The 25,588-nt window shown below is 40.0% G+C and overlaps 2 protein-coding genes across 2 annotated transcripts in view; both read left to right on the top strand.

Moving 5' to 3' along the window:
• LOC104960179 (adenylate cyclase type 9-like) overlaps window positions 1-25,588 on the top strand; it is a 54,988-nt gene that overhangs the window by 16,925 nt on the left and 12,475 nt on the right. The gene's annotated exons all lie outside the window — the stretch shown is intronic.
• Window positions 1,210-15,446, top strand: LOC104960152 (adenylate cyclase 9). The gene is made up of 8 exons (XM_010788116.1): window positions 1,210-1,243; window positions 2,276-2,383; window positions 2,728-2,984; window positions 3,121-3,223; window positions 3,813-4,021; window positions 5,213-5,372; window positions 5,670-5,812; window positions 11,061-15,446. Exons 1-8 carry the CDS (start codon window positions 1,217-1,219, stop codon window positions 12,355-12,357), a joined length of 2,304 nt encoding a protein of 767 aa, XP_010786418.1. The 5' UTR covers window positions 1,210-1,216; the 3' UTR covers window positions 12,358-15,446.

Below are 25,588 nucleotides of genomic sequence, written 5' to 3'. Positions count from 1 at the left end.
GTAGCACAATATTCCTTATATTAACCTCAAAACCCTGATGTGCCTTCCAAAATTACCCTCAATTTTCTGTACACTGCTGGTATTTACAGCATGGATCGTTTTAGCCTTTGGCAGGCCAGGTTTATGGGGAGATGGGGTAATTTAAACTGGGGACAGGGGGGCATGTCCCCCGCCCACTTTTCAAATTCCCATTTGGTGTCCCCCCACTTTTTAAATGTGTTTATTATTTTGTTTTTTATACCCGCAAGCGGTCTCGTCACGGTAGGAGCGTCTGGTGTGTGCGGCACGTAGCGATCTTGTGAGGAGAGATAGAAGAGAGAGAGACAGCGACGAGAGAGAGAGAGATACACACAGAGCTTTACGGGGGTTGTTGTTAGCATTTGGTGCTAGCTCGGAGTAACATGATTAGTCGCTGTTTCAACAATTAAGGAGATGGAGAGCCTCTTTCCTGTCAGAAACTTTGAGGACTGAGAGAGAAGAGAGAGAGAAGATAGAGCAGAGGAGAGAGAAAAGAGAGCAGAGAGAGAGACTTGGAGGTTCGGGGTTGTTGTTAGCTCTGATGGTAGCTCAGAGCTACAGAGATTAGAGAGCTGTTTCAACCATAAGGAGAGGAGAGTCTCTCCTGTCGGACTGGAGTACGTCAGCTCAGGGAGGTAAAGGAGTCTGATTGTGATGAGACTTTGCTAAACTTTAGTTCTAAGTTATCTCAGTGGTCTCGTCTCTATGTAAACAAATATTTCCATCCTATGTAATTTAATTGTATATAAAATAAGTTAAGAAATCCTTCCAATGTGGGGTTGAAAGGGAGGAGTGTGTGCAAATATGGCATAATAAAAAGCAAGAGAATGCAGCGTAGGTAATGATAAAAGATAGGAAGAGAGGAGTTCTATCAACATATTTGCTATTGGTTGTGAGCATTTCTATGGTTTTTTTGATAGGTATGGCATAATTAGATGAGTGTGCACACTCATTCTTCACCTACATCCTGTTGTCTTGGATTTGTTTAACACTATAGTCCCTAATAATATTTGTTAGAAAGGTCAGAAATGGATTAAATTGAGACTTTTTTCATTGCGGCTAGGACCCCCTTGTTTTGTGTGCCCCCCACTTCTCAAACAACCAAAGGTACCCCTGCATAGGCGGGATGTAGATGCAGATGTGATAGGACGAGTGAATGGATGGGGTCAGAGCAGGAGAATCAGCAGGGGTCCATGGTATGGTAGTACGCTCGAAGCCATGGGAGGTAGGATGTCCTTCTCCCTTCTTTTTCTTCAACGAATGACTCATTGCACTTAAGGTTTTCATCATCTAAGTGCTGGTCTTGCACAAATACCGCAATGGTTACGCTGATAAGGGGCTCAATGGCACAGATCTTAAGAAAGTTCTGCTGACATTTCACCATTTGTAAAGTAAAATGAGCCAGGTGTGTGGTGATAAAATATCTGCTCTTTTAATGTTTGCAATGTAGGTACACGTGTGCTTTCTTTGTGTGTGTGTGTGTGTGTGTGTGTGTGTGTGTGTGTGTGTGTGTGTGTGTGTGTGTGTGTGTTTTGGCTTGGCACTGTCAAGTGTCATCGGTTCATTCATAGCACAGCAGAACTTTCACCAAAGCTCATACTGTCACGGTTTCTAGTTTTTAATGTTTGGGTTTATTCGCTGTTCGGTTCTCCCTTGTGTATTGTCTGGTCCCTCTCTCTGTGTTTTTCCTCCATGTCGTTAGTTTCCCTGGTGTGTCTAATTGTCTGATTGTGTTCACCTGTGGCCCTTGTGTTTCTCCTCCCCTGCCTGGCTGTTTCTCGTCTTGTGATTACCCCTCCCTGTATTTAGTCTCTTCCTGTGTTCAGTGTTGGTTCGTCTTTTGTTGGTGAATTAAGTTCTCCGGTGAGTGTTCTGTCGAAATTAGTATTATATCCTTGAAATAAAGGTGTTTCCAGTTTAAATCTGCATTTGGGTCCTGCCTGCTTCACACATCGTAACACATACTGTACTCTTACACACACACACACACACACACTTTCCATTCAGTTTGAAGAGGATGATGGGATAAAGATAAAAACCTTGTTCTAGTAGTGTGTTTGCCTTCTTTGCCTCTTGTTTACACTCCCTCTCCTTTACTGTTTCTCTTGCAACCTTTGCCATCTGTTTACCCTTTGTTATAACCACCACATGCTTCCCTTAATATTAATTGTTCAATGTATTAATCTTTCTTCCTTCTTGCCTCCATATGCTGCATCTCCCTCCATAATGCCCCCCTCCAACCTCTACACCCCTGCAGTCCCCTTGTATATCATGCAGTGTGGTTCTGATACCAGTGGAAGATCCGGTTCTCAAGGAAGGAGCAGTGCACAATGGCTGCCATGACGACTACAAGATCAACACCAAGGTTAGCCTTGGATAGATTTTATATGTATGCTTTTTTTTTTATGTCCAATCTGTTAGATTTCATCATATGTAGTACATTACCAGCCTGGTTACATTTTTTCATGCCCAGCAGCAAAAAAGATTAATAGAAAATCTTTAAAAAGAAATAGGACTTAATGAGTACCGGATAAAGTGTGCCAAAGACACATTTTAATTGGTGTCACTACAACACACTCTTTAGCTTTATAATTTATATTTAGACTACTTTGTTTAATTGCTGCTCTTTTTCCAAATAAAAGATCCATTATCACAGCTCCTGCTATTTTGTAAAGTCAGATGTTGCCTCCCCCCCTCTTCTCATTTTAGGACATTACAAATCTGAAGTGCTCCCCAGCGGTTTCTGCAGGACGCAGCCCCAAAGTTCTGAACGGCCTGCTCAGTCCTCAGCTGGAGGCCTTGACCAACAGCCAGACGTCGCTGTGTGAGATGCTGCAGGAGAAGGAGAAGAAGACGTGGAGTGGAGGAACCATGGGCATGGACCACTCAGCGCTCATCCCCCTACGCTCAAAGAACTTCAGGGAGAGGAGCGATGCTCACTTTGTGGATGTTATTAAAGAGGACAGGTAAGAATGATCCAATGATGAATACATTAAAAACATTAAACATGATGTAGAGTTGATCAGAATGTCAATCTCAGCTATTGATGTTCATTTTCGCTTTGGGCAATTTTAATTTCGACTTACCTTTTTTCTTTGACAGCCTTATGAAGGACTATTTCTATAGACCCCCAATAAACAAGCTCAGCCTCACCTTCCTTGAGAGCAGCCTGGAGTCTGCCTACCGGATAAGCTACCAGGAAGAGGTGTGTGAGCTGTTTTTGTGCATGACATAACAGTACCTGTATGCATGCATGTTTAATGAGTCAGCATATTTTACTTGCTGTCTCTACCTGGGTGCGTTACCTGTGTTCCTCTGGAGTTTATCTGTTGTCTGGGAAGCCTATTAGCACTGTGTTACGGCCAGACTGCTCAAGACTGCGACAAATAGAAATCACTGCAGGACCTTAAAAGTCGTTTTGTATTAGTTTGTGATGTCCTCTGCTGGTGTAACCTCAGAAGTGCATCCCTGCTGTCATGGCTGCAACTGTTGCTACAGTGTCTCTAGAATCTGGGTCATTGACATGGAAATAGATTTCAGTAGAGGCTTACTTAAGTCATCAAATTATTTTTGATTGTTGGATGATGAAATTCCAAGGCATCATGAATTATTGATCATGCATTTATGATGCAGATCCTTGGTTAGGCTACTTTTCAGTAATGCATTACTCTAATTTTGCCAATTAATCCCTATTCTCTTAACTAATTACGTGTTTCTTGCTATTTTCGTATATGTTTTAGATTTTTTAATTCTGTTTTTTGTCTGTTTTTTCCTCCCTCTATTTCTACCCTCAGGTGGAAACCCAGGCACCGGTGCAGACTTTTGCCAGTCCAACATTCAGCTCTTTTCTGGACATGCTGCTCTGCTGTTTAGTGTTTCTGGCTCTCTCACTGGCCTGTTTCCTCCGACCGCTTGTCACCCAGCAGAGCGTGTCCACACCAGCACTCATTCTGACAGCTGGAGCCAACCTGCTGGAGACTGTGGCCCTTCTGTTTGCTATACGGTGAGATACTCAATATAGACTGTGGGTTTTAAACTGTGGGCCCATTGCTAAATACATTCTGCTGGTCAATGTCACAATCCCCCACCACATATTTAAAATTAATAGTTAAATATAAACCGGCAAATATATTTTCCTGTTTTAATGTGTTAGTATTTTCTTCCCTTAATATAAAGGCATAATCCCAAAATAGCAATTGGCTCTTTACTCCACATTGGAGAGTTTGCTCTAAAACCATGAAGAACTGCACCTTAATGGTGGGGTAGGTAAGTTTGAGAAACTGGCTCGAGATGCTCTTTTTGTTATTATTCCATGGAATGCTCTTAACATCCCGATAGCAATACTTATCTTAAGTGCTTTGACAAAAAATCCATAAAAAGAAATTCATCTGTGGAAGCCATAGTACTGTAAAGAGCACGACCCCTCATTTTAGCCGGCCCGGCTAAAATAACTGGATGGCCTGCCTGCCTGTCAGCCTTCCATCTGTGCACAAACTTATCTCGTGCCCTCATTGGTCATGTGCGCGTTCGTGTGTGTTGGAGGAGGGGCTCTGTAAGTAAGTGGCAGATTTTTTCCGGTTGTGTATTTTCCAATTCTAGCGCACTCGAGCTGGTTTCTCCAAAATTACCTACCCCACCTTTGATGCAGCAAATGTGACAGGAAATTGTCCATTACTCACAGGAGGCTGCAAACTGTTATTCCTTAGACCCCTGATACAAAGGATAGATGTACTGAATATATCCAGATTGTAATTAATTTGCCAAAAAAATAGTCAAAATGCAGGATAAACAAGGATTGTGTTTTGCAAAGAAATGTCATATAGAAATTGTGCTGACATCATAAATTATTTTTGCCTAGTTAATTGTGTAGTGAAAATCTGATGTGACTAATGTGACAGCACAGTTTTGACTATTTTGTTTTTGTATGTTACTGTTAATGCTCACAAGTAGCTCATCTGAAATTTGGTATTTTAAATATGTTTTAGAACGAAGAGTAATTTATAAAGTGGTAAAAATTGTTTGCTTTCTTTGGAGTTTTTTTGCAAGTTTTACTGGAGAAAGTGGAGGGATGGGCCAGATGACACAGATTTTTTTTTTAGGATTAGTTTCCATGTAAATCAGGTGGCCATATTTTTGTCGGGCATCTGTTTTCTGCTTTATTATGGTAAAATTAGTTATTGTTTTTCTTCTTCAGTATGGCTTTCTACCTGGACAGTGTGCTTCACTGCACTCGGATGCTGATGAGAGTGGTTTCAGGATGGATAGCGCGTCACTTTATAGGAGCCGTCCTGGTGTCCCTGCCCACTGTGGCTGTCTTTTCCCATGTTACCTGTGACATGCATCTCTCAATTCAGGTGGATTTTCAAATTTTATATTTTCTCTTTGTTTACCTTTTCAAAACTACATTAATTTGATTGCTGTCATCATATCAGATGTATTCTCCTCCTCTCAAATCTTATAGTTGAGTTTTGCTTCTGACTAATAAAGAAGCTCCCTGTAGGCTGCCATAAAAATGTCCATCTGACTTAATTATTATTAGCAAATGTCTTTTAATGGTACAATATGGCTATATAGGCTACAGTCAGCAAATTGTATTTTCTAATCTTATGGGACCTTTTGACTAATGACTCTGCTCTTCATATTTTCCCCAGTTCACCATGTTCATCTGCTGTGCTGTCATCATAGCCATCATTCAGTACTGTAACTTCTGCCAACTCAGCTATTGGATGCGCTCAGTTCTAGCAACTTTGGTGGGACTAGCAATGCTTGCCTTGATCTTCAGCTCCCCCTGCAGGTATGACATAATGAATAGAGAAAATGAAATGAAATAACATGTTTGAAAAATGTGATCTATGTGAATGATGTGGACAATATCAGTGACATAATGACACTGGGTTACCCATTGTATTTCAAGAAAAGATAGGTTGCTGGATTTCTACATGGACTTTATTTTAAAGCAGGGGTTCCCAAACATTTTCTGTCAGGGCCCCCCCTTTGGAGAAAAAAATAAGTCGGGGGCCCCCCCAACACATAGTCAGGCTCAGTGGCGGCGCCAGATATTTATTTTTGGGTGGTGTGGGGTAGCTTGACGTTTCATAGATGTTGCTCAAACATTTAGGGTTTCCCATTAATGTACCAGGCGCTACAATGGACATTTTTACTGCAACAACCCCCACGCAAATACACATTATGACAGTTACAATGAAGGCTCGAGGCATATAGGTGTAAGCAGGGGTAAAGTGCTATTTTTATAGGTGGTGTGTGGACCTCACATAGGGGGGTCAGGGGGCAAGCTCCCCTGGGAAGATTTATTTTTAAATATTGAAGTTAAAAGCATCAATCTAGTGCACCTTGAGAGCAAAATGAAGAGATCTATGGATGCATCTCTCAACACAGAACTGTAAAGAGATTTACTATTTCTTTATGTATATTTTACAAATCACTCCCCTTTTAAAATTTGTTCATTTTTTAATGTCATATAGTATTTCATACCTGTTTTTCATGTATTCTCTTATTTTTTTATAACTATAATGATCATATAAACTTGTGCCTCGGAAATAATTGTTTACATTAATGGTGACCAAAACGTTTGAGACCCACTGAGATAACAAAGTAACTATCTAAACACTCAGAGTCCTTTTAGTTCACTGAGCCTCTCAGTCTGACAGGAGAGGACTCTCCTCCACTTTGTTTTTGAAAAAACTCTTTATATCCGTTAGCAGAGCTCGCTAGCACCAGAAGCTAACAACTACGATCTCCGGTACCGGTGCGCTCTCTCTCGCTCGTGCACGCACACAAAATGGCTCATTCCACACACACACAGAGCAGAGCTTTAATGAAACACAGAGACGCAGACGTAATAGTACTGTATCATATTATTTTCGAATCAATAATTTTACAAATTATGATTTTTTTTTTTTTTTTTGTAATCTATTTCTTTTTTAATAACCATTTTTCCTCCTGGTCTCTCGCGCCCCCCCCTGTCTGCGCCTCCCACACTTTGGGAACCACTGGTCTAAAGCACTCTTGTACAATCCTCACTGTACAGTTTACATTCATTATTTTACCTTCTATGTTTCTTGTAGTTCTTTTTTAACTGCACTGTTAGTGTAAAGTTGTATTATTATAATTGTTACTATTATTATTATGCTGCAGTGTTTATTGTATATTTTGTAACTGGCACAAGTCTTATCTTGTCTTATGTAAAAAGATAAACAGAAACAGGGTCAGCCAAGGTCGGCCGCCCGCTCATGAGAGAGCTTTCCACTTCTCCATTCCCTGAAAACAGCAACTCACACAGAGAGCAATGGAACAGCCAGTGATACTTCTATTTAAAGAAACAGAATCGTTTGACCCTATTACTGGTGTGAAAGAAATAGAAAAAAAGTCTGTGAAGCACTGAGTTTCAAAGTTTGGCCAATAAACATTTACTGAACATGTTGTATGAAATTGCGAACCAATCCTTTGTTAAACAAAGAGCTGAAAATGTCACAACATTAATGGTCATTTTTTACCACTGATTTATATCAGCACACTGTTGCAGCTTTGCTTTCAGGGGATCGAGCAGTTTAGCATTGTGCTCCAGCCAGATTAAAGAGGACGTGTCTGCATAATGTCTGTAGAAATCAGTTTTCTTCACAGCTGCCTTTTCATTGTCTGCCCGCTGACACACATTTCTCATTCTATTGGGAAGCTAATAATTGGTTGAAAAGTGTAAAAGCAGAAGAGAATGACAACTACAATAGAGCAGAGCAATGGAGGCTGAGAGAGCCATCAGAGTCCTCTACCTGAGTAGCAGATACAGCCTGGTTCCAGTCCTCTGCTCTCACATTGTGTCTACCACTGCTCAGCTGCTCTATCTGTGCAGCCGGGATGGATCGGCTCTCAGAAGACCAGCGTAACAACAATGGTGCGAGGAGATTGGCATTAACCAAATAACACTGCAGGGAGAAGTCACAAGCTTTTCATGAAAGCAAGTCATTTTAATAACTGTCAGATGTTTGGTGGCAATCAGAAGCCAACAAATGTGTCTTTTGTCTGTTTAGTCAGCGTCTTTGTTTCCTGACAGTGTCTTTATCTGCCTGATACAACATGTCTGGAGGTATGCCTCTGTGTTCAGGAAGGCACGGCGGACACATTTCCTCCCAGTGTGACTTGCTGCTCTACAGTATATCGCAAGCTGCACAATCATAATAGTTTCCCTTTGTATGGCAGCGTTTCTTATTTAACTCTTTGCACAATCCATTTTATTCCTTGCAATTTCACGTGTTGTGGATTTTTCCAACCACAAATTAATTAATCAGGTATATGTGGTCAGCTTACTCCCCCCCTCCAGACTAAATGAGTCATATTTAGCACAAAGAGAAACTGTGAGGTGTGTGCCAGGCCTTTAGTGTTCAGCAGCAATAGTCCCGTTTCATCTCAGGGCTTTTAACAAGATAAACCTCCACTGACAGTGACCCCAGATGAAAGGAGAAAAAACAAAGCCGGGAAGAGTTCAGGGAAAGTGCTCCAATGCCGCACTTACCCACCCGCTCACCCTGCCTAAATCTCAACCCAGGCCTGATGCTGCTGATGGGGGGGGAGAGTGTAGGGCGGCGGAGTGTGGCAGTAGACTAGAAAAAGTTATTTCGCCTCGATTACAACTTTATGGTTGATCCCATAAGGAGGCCTCGATGCCGGGATTGACGGCTCTAATCTCGCTGACTCTCTCGAACTTGGCCTCTTCTTTTGTTCTTTAAGCCCTGGATTCTCGTGTTTCTACAACTCTATTTGGAGGCAGCGCTGGTTTATGCTGTGGGGGGTGGGGGCTCTAAGGAGACACACTGGTGCGTCAGACATGCTCACACATGTACATGATTCAGAGTTTCATCAGAAGTTTTCACCTAACAATACAGTGATCACTTTTGGTATATTGCTGAAAATAATCTCTGTGGCAAACACACTTTTATGATACTTACATGTTTAGTTCAGCAGGATAATCTCCACATATTAAAACCACTTTATTCTTTCTTAAGGAAAGCTAATGTTTGTCTATAAAGGAACTACAGCAGGGTCACATGACTACATGTCCCTACGGCTAAGCTAACTGCTGACTGGTGTTGACATGACAACGTTTAGTCGTCTCATTTAGTCTCATATTTCTTATGACACATAGAAGCTACCATATGTTAACCCACCGAAACGTAACAACTTATGTTTTGTCCAGATGTTCATCTTGCTTATAACTTCAACTTGTTACACTTTTATATCTTGTCTTAATGCCTTTGTGTCTTACATAAATCAATTAGAATATCCATTTATTTTAATACTTTAACGTTTTAAAGACAGTTTGCTTCATTTATTCATGTAATTTAGCTTAAAGCACGTACATATATCATGTCATGGATTGTCCAAGAGACACCATTTAATTGAGCACTGTTGTCAGGAGGAATATGCATTTCAGTGAAACCCTGAACAGTATACTAGATATACTGTACAACATGACAGCAGCTTGTTGTGGCAATGCAGCACTCACAACAGGAAATAATGAAACAGAGAGGAATCAATGAAACACAAACACAGAAATAGTTTAGATTAATCATTATTATTTAGTTGCGCACCACCAAACAACAATGGGGAAACATTACCTGCGCTCAAGCAATCATACAGCAATGCTCCCACGAATACAAGAAACACAGGGGCAGTNTTTGTCCATACTTTATGATAATTGTATTCACTAACATTTTTATAGGTATCTCTTTCTTCATTTAGACAAATGTCAAGACAAGTAACCAAAAAATACACAACTCTCTACATAGGTATCTAGAGAAAAAAAAACGAGAGGTTTCACCGTGGTCTAACTACGAAAATTGAAGTTATAAATTTTTTATTTAGAAGGTCCCCTTCGAACGGGGGGTCTGGGGGATACACTCCAGGGTGTGTGGTGGATATTTTTATCGTGAAATGGGGACGAATGTGGATATACGGAGCTCGGGAAGTAACATTGACAGTATTACACATAAACGCACCCCCAACAACGCATTTTTACTTTCCGAGCCCGTATATCCACATTCGTCCATTTCCGATAAAAATATCCACCACACACTGGAAGGTGTATCCCCCAGACCCCCGTTCGAGGGGGACCTTCCTAAATAAATTTCATACCTGTTTTTCATTTATTCTCTTATTTTTTTATAACTATAATGATCATATAAACGTGTGCCTCGGAAATAATTGTTTACATTAATGGTGACCAAAACGTTTGAGATCCACTGAGATAACTTAGACTAAAGTCAACTATCTAAGCACTCAGAGTCCTTTTAGTTCACTGAGCCTCTCAGTCTGACAGGAGAGGACTCTCCTCCACTTTGTTGTTGAAAAAACTCTTTATATCCGTTAGCGTAGCTTGCTAGCACCAGAAGCTAATAACTACGATCTCCGGTACTGGTGCGCTCTCTCTCTCTCGCTCGTGCACGCACACAAAATGGCTCATTCCACACACACACACAGAGCAGAGCTTTAATGAAACACAGAGACCCAGACGTAATAGTACTGTATCATATTATTTCCGAATCAATAATTTTACAAATTATGATATTTTTATTTTTTTATTTTTTATAATAGCCATTTTTCCTCTTGGTCTCTCGCGCACCCCCTGTCATGCCTCTGTGCCCCCCAGGGGGGGGGGCACGCCCCACACTTTGGGAACCACTGTTTTAAAGCATTAGTTAGAGCTTTTTGTTTGTTTTATCTCTTCAAGCATTGCTAAGAGTCTGTTTTTGTGGTAAGTACACTTATTATTGTTAGCATTGTTGATGTCATAGTCAGTTTTATTGTTTTCTGTAGACACTTGCTGAAAATCAGGCTTGTGTGTGCATGATTAAGTGTTAAAAAGGTAGAAGGGTGCAAGAAACGTATGCCAAAAGCCTTTGTAGTTGTGGACTTGAAATAGATGCTGCAAATAAGACAAAGATTTGTTTTAACCTCATGATTTTAATTTCCCTGCATTTCCCTCTGTGCTTCTCTCTCTCACTCTCTATTTCACTCTGTCTCTCCACCAGGTTGGATGTTAAAAGCAATACCAGCTTCAGTAACAGCTCCATCTTCATGTCTGAAAGTCCTCCAGACCCAACCCCAAAGGACCTGCTGGGCCCTGAGGCCTGCGTTGCCTTTTTCCTGGTCCTTCTCCTTATCTTGTTCCTTAACCGTGAATTTGAAGTTAGTCACCGCCTGCATTACCATGGCAACGTTGAGGCTGATCAACACCGCATCAAGATCCAGAACATGAGAGACCAGGCCGACTGGCTGCTACGCAACATCATCCCCATCCATGTGGCCGAACAGCTAAAGGTCACCCAGAGCTACTCCAAGAACCACGACAATGTGGGTGTCATATTTGCCAGTATTGTTAACTTCAGTGAGTTTTACGAGGAAAGCTACGAGGGAGGCAAGGAGTGCTATCGTGTCCTCAACGAGCTAATTGGAGACTTTGACGAGCTGCTACGAAAGCCTACGTTCTCGAATATGGAAAAGATCAAGACTATCGGTGCCACGTACATGGCAGCAGCAGGACTCAATGCGCAGCAGTGTGCTGACGCGGCACATCCTCACGCACATCTTCGCGCTCTTTTCGAATTCGCCCTGGAAATGATGCGTGTGGTGGACGACTTCAACAAGAACATGCTGGGTTTTGGCTTCAAGCTTCGCATTGGATTCAATCACGGGCCTCTGACAGCGGGAGTGATTGGCACTACTAAGCTTCTCTACGATATCTGGGGCGACACGGTTAACATCGCCAGTCGCATGGATACAACAGGGGTGGAGTGCCGTGTGCAGGTGAGTGAGGAGAGCTATTGTGTGCTTAGTGCTATGGATTATGAGTTTGATTATCGGGGCACAGTTAACGTCAAAGGCAAAGGTCAGATGAAGACCTTCCTTTACCCGAAGAGCAGTGATAGTGGCCCTGTGCCTCAGTACCAGCTCTCAGTGTCACCAGAGATTCGGGCACAGGTGGATGGTAGCATTGGACGCTCACCCACTGAGGAAATCGCCAGCATGGTTCCAGCAACCAGCCTAACTGCAAGCAGCACACATACTACGGTACACAGTGCTGGTTCCTCAACCATCAAAGGGCTAAGCCTCGGGAAAGAGGCCGTCAGGCGTTCCTCTACCGAAACCTCCAATGCTAGAAGACCTTCATCTCACCTAGACGGACCAACTTCTTCAGCAAATAACCAACAGCTTCTCATCTCATCATCGGCCCAGCAAAATACGCCCATAACGTCCCAAAAATACATCAAGAAGGACAAATGCGACGAAGCGCCTGACAGTCATGTTGGAGAATTAACACGACTCTAAGAATGTCATATTATTGCGCTTTTATCGTAAACTGTCTACCCTTTAAGCTCTTGTTCCTGCCATTTGGCATTTGTAGAATTACAATATATCTGGTCCTAGAATCAGAGAAAGACCTGCAGGCCTCTTCTCTGCAGAAGGCAGAGAGCAGGTTGTTTTTAGTGTAAATCTGATTGGCTGATATTATCAGTGGAAGGTGCTGCCTGGACCTCAAAGCGACTGTCAGGCAGGAACACACAGAGGAAGTATGATGGGATGTCTCTCTCAGACCTTCTCTTGCCTGCTATAGATCTCATTTGTCTCCCATTACTTGATTATCTGTATACCTTTAATCTTCATTTATTTTTGTGTCTTTTAAGTGCCTAGAATTATGTGTAGACTAAGCCTTTTTGAGTATAGAAGGATATCATAAAAAGGGAAAACTGTAAATAAGCAAACTTTTTGGGAAAACCAGCTTACATTTTGTTACAACTTTGTAAACTATGCTTTGCTATTATGCCTTTTATTAAAGAAGAGCTTACTATACATATGGAAAGTGTTACAACATGAAGATAATCACAATGTGTGTTAATTAAAGGGAATATATGTTATAGTAAAATCTGAACTACAATGCAACAGAGTCTATTTCCTTGTTCTTCAAGAGTACCAGAAAACTCTTCATGAGAAGCACAGCAGAAATGAATCAATACAGGCTAACTGCAAACAAGGCTGAGCTGTGCGTCGTATTTGCATGCAAACCGTGAGTGTGTTTGTGTGTTCGTTTTTATGGCTCTGTGTAGGAAGAATATCATGCTCAGTTTAATAAAGCGAGTTGCCTATGAGTTAATCAAAGACTTGTAGGATGAGGACAAACATTTCAGGAACGCAGTCGGGGGCAAAACAAAATCTTATGTCAGCTTTTTCTCTGGCCCCTGTTAAGATCGTTGTCTTACCTCAGTACTGTGTCCTGTCCCAGCCACATTTAATCAGCATGCTTGCAACGATAGCAGCATTGTAGACAAGGTTAGATCTGTAGTTCTGTGCCCTCCCCCATGATTTGGGCTCCTATGGGTACCCAAGCTGTGTTAGATGTTGATGAGTATTTAGATGGATCCTACAAGGCACTGTTGTACCTGTAGATTACTTTGACCGTAGATCAATTACAGAAAACAACTGCCTAGGTTTTGCTATGGATTACACTGTGTGTTTAGGTGATATGGCTTTTTAGACATTGATAATCAAAGTGGAATGTCACTAATCTAAACTAAATGTGCACTATTGTATTTATTGTTACACAAAACTTGAACTTTCTATGTGAAGCTCCGGTCTTTAATTGTATTATTTGAAATATACTATTTGATGGAAACAGTTGGATGCATTAGCTGCTTCATACTTTCAATGGCATGAAACTTAATGTAAAAACGGCACTAACTGTAAAAGCAGTGCAACAAATGTATTTCGTTTTGTGTTTTTATTCCTTATAGACTTCTATTATGTCAGATGATGAAGGAAATCAAACTGATTAAACTGTACATCTCGGTTGCTGTTACATGTTCTCTCTTTTATTGTTTTCTTAGCAAAAAGGATTGTGTGCTCAGAGGCAAACGCGTTTTACCATGACGTCCACTTCAGTGTCTTTTGACTTTTGATATTTCAATATCTTTAACAGCACTTAAACCAATCAGTATTTTAAAGTAATAATGCATACAACACAAGGGACACATTTGCCTTTTATCATCAAAGTTATTTTAACAAATGCCTAATAAGTTAATAATTGGTTGTTTTGTTCGTGCCTTTTAACTTTCTACTTTTTTTCACTGTCTGCTCTGTGTTGCTTTCATTTCTTAAGACACTAAATATTTATCTTAAGCTTTGCAGGATAATGTTAACTTTTGTGCTATAAACACCTTTAATTTAAAATATGTTTTGTAAGTTACACTTATGGGCACACAACCCTTTTACCAGCCTAAAATAAAGGTAGTTTTCGAATAATATTTGTTATTATTTATGTGTTTAATCTAGATCAAGATACTTCAGTGTCAAGTAAAGCGTATTAGCAACATTTGTTTTTTTCCTTCCTTGGTTATTTTAACATTTTTTTCTATTAGTATTGAATTTGGGATAAACAAGAATAATTACATAGCGGTGTTTTCTATTTTCTGCCCTTTTTCTTTTTCTACCAACATGATCCTAAATGTTGCTTTGGGTTGATTTATCGAGATGTAAGTGACATTCTGACCCAGCAGAATGGCACACTGTGAAAATGTTGATGCCAAAGAGTGTTATTGCCATCACTTAGAGGTTTTTTGTATCTTATTTTCCGCTTAATTTGCAGGTTATCTTGTGCTTGTTCAATAACATTTATATATTCACTGTTAAGAGACATTTGCAAAGGAGCTCACTTTTTATGTATAGTATGGCTTTATATTGTATAGTTTCTGAGCATTTTCTATTATTTATATAGACGCATGTACTAGAGTATTAAATAGTCTAAAGAACTGGGTAATTTGACTATGTTGGAATAACACTTGTGTGTTCAGTTTGCCTGCATGTCCGTACAAAACTGTGTTTGTAAAACTGTGTGGTTGTGTATTTTTGTAAGCAATGCTCCATTTGTATCATCTCAAAAAGTATGACATGCAAGACAATAAGGCTTCAGTCATACAGACATCCTTTATTTCTTTTTCTAAAAATAAAAAGTGGGCTAATAAAATGGGTGAGACACTGCTAGATGTCTGCACTTAGGCAGTATTACAGTAGCCTGCTACAGCCAAGTTTTAAGGCATTGTTGCTTTATTTAGAAATTTGTGTGTACATAGCACGTTAATGGGTAAATGCAAGTGAAGGTCACAATTGAATAAAATAAAATGATGGTACATTTTGTCTGGTTGAATTTACAGTGTACCCTGTCGCTACTTCTGATTCTGTATTTTGTACTTTACTTTAGTATTTGATGCTGTGTTATACTGTATGTATTTTACACTATACTCTGCATTGCCTTGTTGCTTTTGTTGATTGAGATTTCACAAACAAAACATTAGGCGCTGTTATACAATATTTAACATTGCCATTGATTCAATTACCCAACATAAAATAAAGTAGTTTAAAATTCAGTCTAACTCAAACTAGTGTCAATATTAATTTCTGCTTACAAGTAACTGAATGAGTAATGGCAATCTTATGCAAAATAGAAGGGTAAGTTATGTTGCATTATAAATACTATTACTTTAAATGATGTAGGTAGGCTTACATTTAGCTTATATTAGTTAGGTACTATTTAGCTTTTACATTCAACACATTGACTTCAAGTGGAAGTGTTTTATATATGTGAATATGGTAGATCTGAATAGAAAGTGGTTGTAATATAATGCTTTAATGTTATACTTTAATAAGACATTTCAGAAGACTTAATCAAATGGTTTACATAAGGAGACGAACGGTTTAACAAAGTGTGCATTAAAAAATATACTAAAGTTAAGTACAAAAGTATCATTAGGAAAATGTTAAGTAGGTAAAGGTGCTCATTATGCATAACAGCCACTTCACAGAATCTTACATTATTGGATGTTTTAGCAATGACGTATTTTCTTGTACGCAACATTTTAATGGTGTGTATTATTGTACATTTGTACAACAAGGAGACAATATCAACACATTTGTTTATTTCAAGGTATAATGCGTGGCCGTGATTCACATTTTACAAGCTTTGCATGAAAGAACATTGTAAAATATAGATAGCTGTCGGATAAACTTGAAGTAAAAGTATACCATTCTCCTCACCATGTTGTTACTTTCCTCCACCACTGATAATACGAGCTGTATTTTATATATTGGAGTATTGACTGTTGTGTGTTTGCAGAGGGGTGAGAAGTACTCAGATCTTGTACTTGAGTAAAACGAGAGTGTAGGAATACTCTCTTACAAGTCAAATGTCTGCATTCAAAGGTAACCCAAGTTAAAGTACAAAAGCATTAGCATCAAATTAGAAGTAAAAGTACTTATTATGCAAATTGGTCCATTTCAGAATCATATATATTATATGTTTGATTATAATTATTGATGCATTATTAAAGTGTTTATCAAAGCTGGAACACATGCAGCTAGTTTTAAATACTTTGTATACCGCAGCTCTTTTCTATACTTGTGGATTTACTCCATTTGTTGCTTAGGTCCTATTTAAGTGTTGATTATATTTCACATTATTTATCCAAATCTACAAAGTAACTAAAGATACAAAATAAATGTAGTGGATTAAAAGTACACCATTTACCTGTGAATTGTAGTGGAGTAGAAGTACAAAGTAGCATAAAATGGAAACACTCAAGTAAAGTACAATTATCTCAAAATTGAAGAGTATTTGAGTAAATGTACTTAGTAACATCCCACCTCTGTGTGTTTGTAAAGTTAAAGCAAAGTAACAACATAGTACGAGTGTATTTGTTGGTTTATTGCACCCCTAGGGGCAGTTTAGCGTACGTCCACATGACGTACGGTGGGACACAGGTTTACGTCAGGGCGTCATAGCGCGACACCTCTCCCTCCTCCCCCCACAGTCTAGCTGGGAAGAAAAAAAGTTTTTTTTTTGTATCGGAGGAATCAACAGCCGCCATCTTGACGCGGCTCAGAATCGGGATTTCGGGGGGAGCATTAATTTTAAAAACCGATCGGAGCTACTCAGACGGGGCTCAAACGGGTTTTTTCGTGCAGAAGATCGAAGTGTTAGTCCTTCCGATGAGAAATAATGCAAACATGTGAGGATTACACGGGTTTTTACCGTCTCGAAAGCCCACTGTATATTTGATTTCCCTTTTGGAGAGCGCCGTTTCTCGCCGTATCTCCGTCCCGAGACGCTGAATTTACCGGGAGACAGCGACCACAAAAATAATCCACTTCATAGAAAATATTTTTTGAATTTTGCTCTTTTTATTTAAGCCCAAAATTGATTTTATGGCTGCTCGTTTCGACTGCGAAAAAGATGATTCTGTACAGACGTGAAACCGGCGATCTGCGGAGAAAGGGATTTGCTTACGCCTTGTGTAATATTTTATGATTGATTTTTATTTATTTTTCTCGAACGGAAATAATTTTTGGACGTTATTATTGAGGATAATTATGTGGGTGTTGGGTGTTGGATTATCATGGGGTGATCTTCGGCGGCGAAGCGTGGCGCTGTTGCCTTTCTTTTGAAACCCTTCTCTCCAGGCAGCATTTAGCCAGTCTGCCAGTCAAGAAAAAAAAAACAGTTACATTGCTCCTTTACGCGAAACGATAGGAAAAGTTACATTTTTTACAAGCCAGAAGTGGACAACGTGGACTCGTCCTGTTGTTATTTTTCTGCAACATAAACCATTCACAAAATATCCCGACCAGGATGGCTGACAATCTGCTGGATGTCGGACCCCCCACTGCAAAGAGACCCAAGCTTAATTCACCTCTCCCAGTATCAGATGGCCCAGGTAAGACATGCTTTTAGACATTTAACTGACTGACAAGGAGGGTGTGCTACGGCAACAAGATATACATGTATTAAACCTGCACCCTTTTATCGCGTTGATGCTTTCTGGTCAGGATGCATCCTCCTTAGGAAAAGTGCCATAGTAAAGTCAACCAATTCGCCTCTTCAGTTGTGCTGTGCTAATGTCACATGGCAACTACAGTACTAAAGTCCCAACAGGATGGTTTGAATACATTAACAGCAGATTCAGAAAATGCTATTAATTTTAAAAGTGCAAACTCACTACCTCTTCATCACTGAATTCCTCAACAGTAGTAGTGTCCCAACTTTTCACTCTTGTAGGGTTGGATAACACATAATCGTGCTCACCCATCATATCATCTGAGATATAGTTTAATAAAGTGTTGACAGTTCATTTGTAGGTTGTTTTTCTCTTTACCTTTTGACACATTCTTGGTCTGATGCTGTCTTTATTAGTCTCATTGCGCCTTTACATTTGATTAGCCATTCATGATTAAATCAAAAAGTCATGTGATCCTTTTTAGAAAACAATATTTAGCTTTTTGCTCACCATCACAAAGGAAAAGCTGCATCTGTATCCCTGGAGTTGGATTTGACTCGTGCTCATTGCCTCTTCAGCAATGCAGAGACTGAGCAGGCACTTGAACCTGGGTTGTCTGACCGAAAGATAATCTCTCTCCACTAGGTCAGTCTGCCAGTGAATGCTCAACCCTTCTTTCATTCAACAAAATGCTTGAATGGCCAGGATTAAAATGTATCCAGAAAAATATACTGGACAACCCCACATTGGATGAAACGTATATCTGGGGAGAATGTGTTTAGCACACATATCCCAAAAAGAGTGCTATATGGAAATGCAGAATACATTTGTTAGATTTGATATAATCTTGAACATCACTGGCCCTATACATTATGGGACATTTTCCAGTGGTCATTATTTGTTGTAGTTATCATATCAACTATTACTGTCCAGAAGCGAGCTACCCCCTGGCCATGTAACAGGTGCATTTTTGGAAGAACTGTTCTCTAAACCCTTTTAACCCACATACATTTGCTTACTTTTTATATAGTTGCTGTGTTGACAGATGAGTCGGTTTTCATAGTAATATTACGTTTTCATAATAATTAGTAAAAGAGCGTCACATATGCATTCTCTCCACTGTCCAATTAAAACTTCAACGCAACCTTTTGACATCAATTTGACCTACACAGATTTTACATGGACGTCATATGGATAGTGACTTTGAAGAGAGAAACCGGCTTATACTGTTTTTAAAGTTGGCCATGCAGTCACATGAGATATTTTTATATTTAACACAAGGAAGACGATTTAATGTGCCTCTCAGTAGAAAGTAGAATACAAATGAGTTGGACTAGTTGTCAGACCAATGACAGGATAGTGTCTTTAGAGTAGGGCTGCAACTAACTATAAATCAACCTTTTTTAGATTAATCGTGTATAAATGCGTAAATAAGTTGGTAACTTTTTACCCATTTCGTGGGCAAATCTTTAAATGTATGTTTTGTCCAACCGCTGAATTAAGATGAATAATAAAGAAGTAATTAGTCGTAGTTGATTTATATTTTGATCAGCTTATCCCTAATTGCAACTCTACTTAAGAACTAAAAACGTTTCCAATTTTACATGAAGTGCATTGTTTGCCTTAAATATTTTTTTGTTATTACAAAGTTTGGAAACATTGGGTTGACAATTCTTGTCACTTTCATCATGCTTATAATCTAGTAGTATAATACTTGTATCTTTATCGTCCATCCAGTCTTTGGTTGTTTAGCAACTTTACTCATGAACATAGCTTTGTTGGTATGCTTTAGGCAGACGCTACCGCCAAGCCTTTAAATAAACATGGATCCATACATTTCTGTGAAAACAGTCTTGGGTTGCACCACTGCAGCCACTTCTTAACTCTCTTTGACTGGTGCATTTGCTAAAATTAAATTGCAGTGAAGATCGAAAACATCCGTGTTCCATTTCGGACAATTTGAGAATGTGAAGTTTATTTTTTCTCTTGTCTTCTTCGGAAGTCTGCATTATCCAGTCTCATTGACAGTCCTAAGTTTTCCTCCGAGGTAGCTCATCTTCTCTGAGGGGTGACCGAAGATTTCTCTGGGCAATAAAGCAGTCTGACACCGAGACTGACTCCTCCCCCACTGCTGCTGCCAGAAGCTCTTTCTGTCTCAGTTTACACTAATACACACACGCTCACAAACACATGTATTCAGTAAGAAGTTGCACACGTCTCTTGTAGACCTGCTCTCTTTGAAGTTCTGGACGCAGCTCAGGGTCTTAAGTACACTGGGAAGATTTTAGGGGCCACCCCGCAGATGGAATGATAAGTACTTTTTTTTTCTTTAGTTGAAAAAGCCCTGATTCTTAGAAAAAAATGCAGAAAGATATTTGAGAACCTGTATCTTACAGCCTTGTTCCTATTCTCTTGTACTTGTTCAGTTACATTAGCTTAGTTTCTTTGAATTGGATTTGCAGTCAATGGATGCAATGTATCCGTGCATATTCATTTCAGGTACCAGATAAATGTGGTTCATAATAAAACAAAAATGGATTCCTTCTTACTTTGGATGTTGATGCAGGACAAGAAATAATATAAAAATGAACTTAAAAGGATGTGTTTAGTTGCTTTAAAGATTTAATTCATGATGGCAATTATTACTTGTGTTACAAATATACTATTATAACAGGATACCCTATGGATTTGACTTACTGAGTTACGTTGGTAATTGGTTAAGCCTTTCCATTATTGCTGGTCTGACAGATAGCAAAGACATCCCCCTATGCCACATCCAGCCCACCGCACACTGAGCTGTCACTCACAGCTACAGATTAGCAGTCTGTGTTTGTTGTTTATATTAATGTGTGACAGTTTTTTATGGTTCTCTGGTCTCGTGTCGGTATATGCGTGTGCCCGTGGCCACCGGCAAGTGCCAGGTTTGTTTTCATTCGCATGGCTGAGTGGGCGTGTCAGTGCCAGGGGTGAGAAAGGGGCAGCCACTTTCCAACCCTCCTGTTCACCTAGCGGGGTTTCCCCCTCCTTTGTCTGGCTAGTATGAATGGTCACCATCCCCTGGGTCTGCATTATTCAGCTACACAACCATTACCTGTTGCTTAAAACTGTCAAGCGTTAGTTCTGCTTTTCGCCAGCATGTCGTAGTAGTGGCAGACGTTACTCTGGATCTGCTGACTAAAGTGTCAGCAGAGGTGCCACTGATTGAGATGAGAAGAGTGGTGGGTGGCGCTGAAAGCCATCTAATCAGCCCCCTCCATCAGACCTGTCGCCCTCTTCTACCTTTTTCCTCCTTCTGCTTTTAACCTTCGTATCATATCTTTCAGAAAGAAACTGTAGGCTGTGTCATTCATTCAAATCAAGTCTGTCTGCTAGAAAATTGGCTGTGGTCTTCATAAACACTGCAAATCACTACTGCATCCCAAGCTTTATAAGTGCCACACTAATTTTGCACATCTTGAAGTCATCAGAGCTCTTCATATAAAACACCTTATAACAAGTTTTACAAATCTACAGCCAATCGGATGTCTGGAAAATAGCCTGGCACGCTGCTTTTATCACTTTTTGAATTAGGCATGACATTTCAATTTTTTCATCTAATTCTTACTGCACAATAAAATCTAATACTTTAACTACGGTGAAAAAAAAATACGATATATCTAAATTATTAACTAAATGAGAATTCCCAACGTCGTCAAGCATTACTTATGGCTACTACTTTTCTGCAATATTCCAAGATCCAATGAAAAACATCCCAGTGCTTTTGGTCGAGGGAGCCCTTGCAATGAAACATTAAGGTTCCCCATGTTTAGCTTTCCACCATAAGTCTATTATGTCCCTTTAGCGCTGTAATGATAATGTAACAACCTTGCTCCATCTATACTTTTGAGAGAGGAGGGGCATCTTAGCCGTTCCATCTCAATCTCATATCTCTCCGACTCTGTTGAAGCAGCCATCTGCAAAGTCTGTTATTATCAACCAGACTAGTCAATTGGAAATGTTCATGTGGCTTCTGTAAAGCTCATGGTCAGATACAACCGGCAACATCAATGTACTCTTCAGGTGAGATAAGTGTGACTCAAGTGTTCGGATTCTTTGGTTAGTCATTGGTTCCGCTGTCACTACTGCTGGATATGCTCATCTTATCCTTGTTGTGTAATAAGCAAGTTCAAATTGTACTCGCAGCCTATAGAAAATAGTTACCATGCTGGAGGCACTTTTTACATTTGTGTGGTTTAAATTCTGTTGCTGAATAGGCCTGGGGCAATGAACAGGTGCTTGCTCTCAGTCTCAACTATGCACCATTCATATCTCTTGCTGTACTCTGAGACACTCCATTTAAAGCATGTGGCTGTCATATTCAAGGTTCCCTTGATTAGCACTATATTTCATAAATTAACAGGTTGGATTTCTTTCCAACCTAAGTAATCCAGTGCCCAGACGTTGAGCTAGGCGTGTGTGGGGGTGTGGCTGTTAAGGCCTGTAAGATCTCTATTGGCTGACACACACAGGCACTATCACACCTTGACGTGAAGGACGTTGGCATAAATGTGTGATTTGGGCTGACCCTCATTAATGTTCTATTCATGTTTTATGTTTGTTATATCAGGGTGTCCGCGGGGTCTTAAAAAGTATCAAAAGTTGATAAATCAATTTAGCGAAAAATGAAGGCTATTAAAAAGTATTAAACGGCATTTTCCAAGGTATTACATTTTGTAGCTTGTTTTCAATAAGTATATAAATGGTCCAAAGAGTTTGTATTCTACAGTGTGCCTGAATGTAATCATTGCGTAGGTGTGTAGTGTGATTCTGTGTAGTTTATTTATGGCATCCCGTTGGATTTGACGTCATCTGAACAGGACATCGCACGCTCACTGCTTGATAGTGCGCGAAGGTCCGTTTACGCCGGTTGTTAAACAATATCGTTATGGGAAAATGCAAGTTTGCGTCCAAATGGTTGGAAGATAAGGAGGAAGGACAATCAATACTGTATATAGTCAATGTGAGGTAAAGTGCCAATGTAACCGGTTAAAACTCCAAGTGGCGATGGTCTTAAAATGTATGGAAGGGTCTTAAAAACGGTCTTAAAAGGGATTATATTTGACTTCAGGATTCCTGCATATACCCTGTATATGTTATTGTTCACTTTTTTAACACAGCCACAAGAATGCTGTCAGTTGAAGAGCTAAAACTTTTCCTATATGTACCTTTCTTTCTTACCCGAGGTACTGGGCTCTTGTAGTGTACGCACGTTTGCCCATGTCTGCACAAGAGCATAAGTAATCCTCCAGTGATACAAATGTTGCACACTGCAAAGTTACATTGTGTTCATCTACATAGATTTGATTTTTAAATGTTTTACAGATAAACACCCTAATTTAAGGTGAAGCTTGGTTTCATAAACTATTTGAAGATAAATTGATAATGATCCGATATCTTTGATTTGTTGCCATAAACAACAAAAAAGTTTCGGCCTAAACACGCAATCCTGATTTGTTAGCGTTAAATTGACCAGAAAAGAGAATTTAATTGTTTACGGCAATTATTTGTAAGATAATGAAAGGACTTGAAAAAGTAGTCTTTAGTATGCGTTTTGTTATTCATGTATGATTTGTATCATGTGAGAAAAACCAACTGTACCAAGACACAGAGGTGCTTTGCTAGTTTATGTGAGTAGGGAGTTGCAAGGCATTACTCGATGCCATTGGCTTTTCCCATTTTTGACATTGTCTCCAAAATATAAACATAAGTAGTCATATTTCAAAGGTCGATTCCATGGAATTTGGTTATGAACGTATTGAACAACATAAACATAACGTACATAATATCAAAATAACTAAGACGAAAGCTGAGTGGTGATCAAATGGAAAGGCAGGGAAGTCGCACTATGTCAAGGTACAAATCAACAGCTAATTCTTATTTCCCTTTCTTTCTTTTTTAGATCTTGTGTCTCTGTTTGACCTGGAAAACGACCTTCCAGATGAGCTCATCCCCAATGGAGACTTGGGAATGTCTTCTAATGGTGGTCCAGGTGGAGGGGGTCCTGGTCTCAACTCCATCGTTCCTGATGCCGCAGCCAAACACAAGCAGCTGTCGGAGCTCCTACGACCGGGAAGCTCTTCCATATTGGGAAGTAGTCTCAGCTCTGCCAGCGCCCAACAAGGAAGCATGGTGGGAAGCCAGCTAGGTGCTGTGCTCGGTAAAAGTCCACTGGGGCAGGGCTCTCCCAATCACCAGTCTCCCCAGGCCCAAAAGGGAGGTATAGCTGGACAAGGCAATGGAAGCACGGGCATGAGCTTTAACCAGGCCATGTTGAACAGTGGGCAGGGTCATGGGGTCATGGCAGGACAAGTGATGAATGGGGCTCTGGGACCGGCAGGCCGTGGTAGACCTGGTATGCAATATCAGGGCCAAGGCATGCAGGGGGCACAAGTGGGTGCTGGACCTGGTGTTGGAGGCAGTGTGCTGGCAGAAACACTCACCCAAGGAGGGCCCCAGATGGGTGCACACAGCGTGATGAGTGCTCAGCAAGCTGGAAACATGAATAAGGTAAGGCTCAAAATTCGTATTTGACTAATTACCAGTTACTAGTTGTTTGTTCATCAAAGTACAAGTGAGGCATGGAGTATGGGAGTTCATGATAATCCGTTCAGTCCAACAAATTATTCCACCTGTACAACAGATGACAGCAAATTCACGTCACATTTGCAAATATATCAGATGGTCCCACATTTAGATGTATCTGTTTTGTCCAATTTTTACTTTGATTTTAATTCACAATAATAATACAAAAGAATAACCAAGCAGAAGATACACACATAACATTACGTTGTGCTTATTCTGACTTTTTGTTGTTGCGAACATAGAAATGTAAATGTTAATGTTAGCCGTTTTTGCTCCTCGAAAGAGTCATGTAAAGAAAAGTAAGTAAGCCCCCCCATATAGAGGTCACGCTATTGGCCGAGGTGATAAAGCCAATGTTAGCGGAACATAGTGAGGGCTGAAGGGAGAGAGACGGGTGAGGAAAATATTGGGGTACAACATGCAGGAGAAGAACTCGTATGTAAATAAGACAGCACGTCTGTTATTTTGAAGTATTTTAGTTTCAAGTAGGGATGTCCCGATCACCTTTTTTTGCTCCCGATCCGATTCCGATCATTTGATTTTGACAATTTGCCGATACCGATTTTTCCCGATCCGATCTTTATGCAATGCATTAAGAGAAAAAAAAGAAAAAAGCATTCAAGTTGTCCCTTAAGGTTATTTTTTTTATTTAAATTGGATATTCTATCCAACATGGATATAGCTTCTTTTTTTCACAGCAGCATTGGATCAGTTCAGTTGTGCAGCATTGGATCGAAACAAAATAAAGCTGATCAGTACTCGTTAGCTTACTGCTACAATTAGACACTGCGCCCTGCCCACTCTGTTGCCAGATTTGAGAGAAATAAGCAACCAGGTCTATGAAAACAAGCCCCAAAGAAGCAACACATACATGATGTTGTGCAATTTGAAACCAAAACTAAGGCCTCAGGAGGACTTTAAGACTTGAACATGGTCATTTTTGTTTTGTAACATTGAATATAAAAAAAATAAGTATTTAAAAAAATAATAATAAATCCCGATCCCCGATTTTTTTCTCCCGATTCCGATCTTTTGAAAATCACGTGATCGGCTCCGATCCCCGATCACGTGATCGGCTCCGATCCCCGATCACGTGATCGGATCGGGACATCTCTATA

The sequence above is a fragment of the Notothenia coriiceps genome, unplaced genomic scaffold (assembly GCF_000735185.1).
Source record: "Notothenia coriiceps isolate Sejong01 unplaced genomic scaffold, NC01 NC01_scaffold00031603, whole genome shotgun sequence".
NCBI classification, from domain to species: Eukaryota; Metazoa; Chordata; class Actinopteri; order Perciformes; family Nototheniidae; genus Notothenia; species Notothenia coriiceps.
The sequence above is the reverse complement of the archived record's forward strand: the minus strand, read 5'-3'. Positions and strand labels throughout refer to the sequence as shown.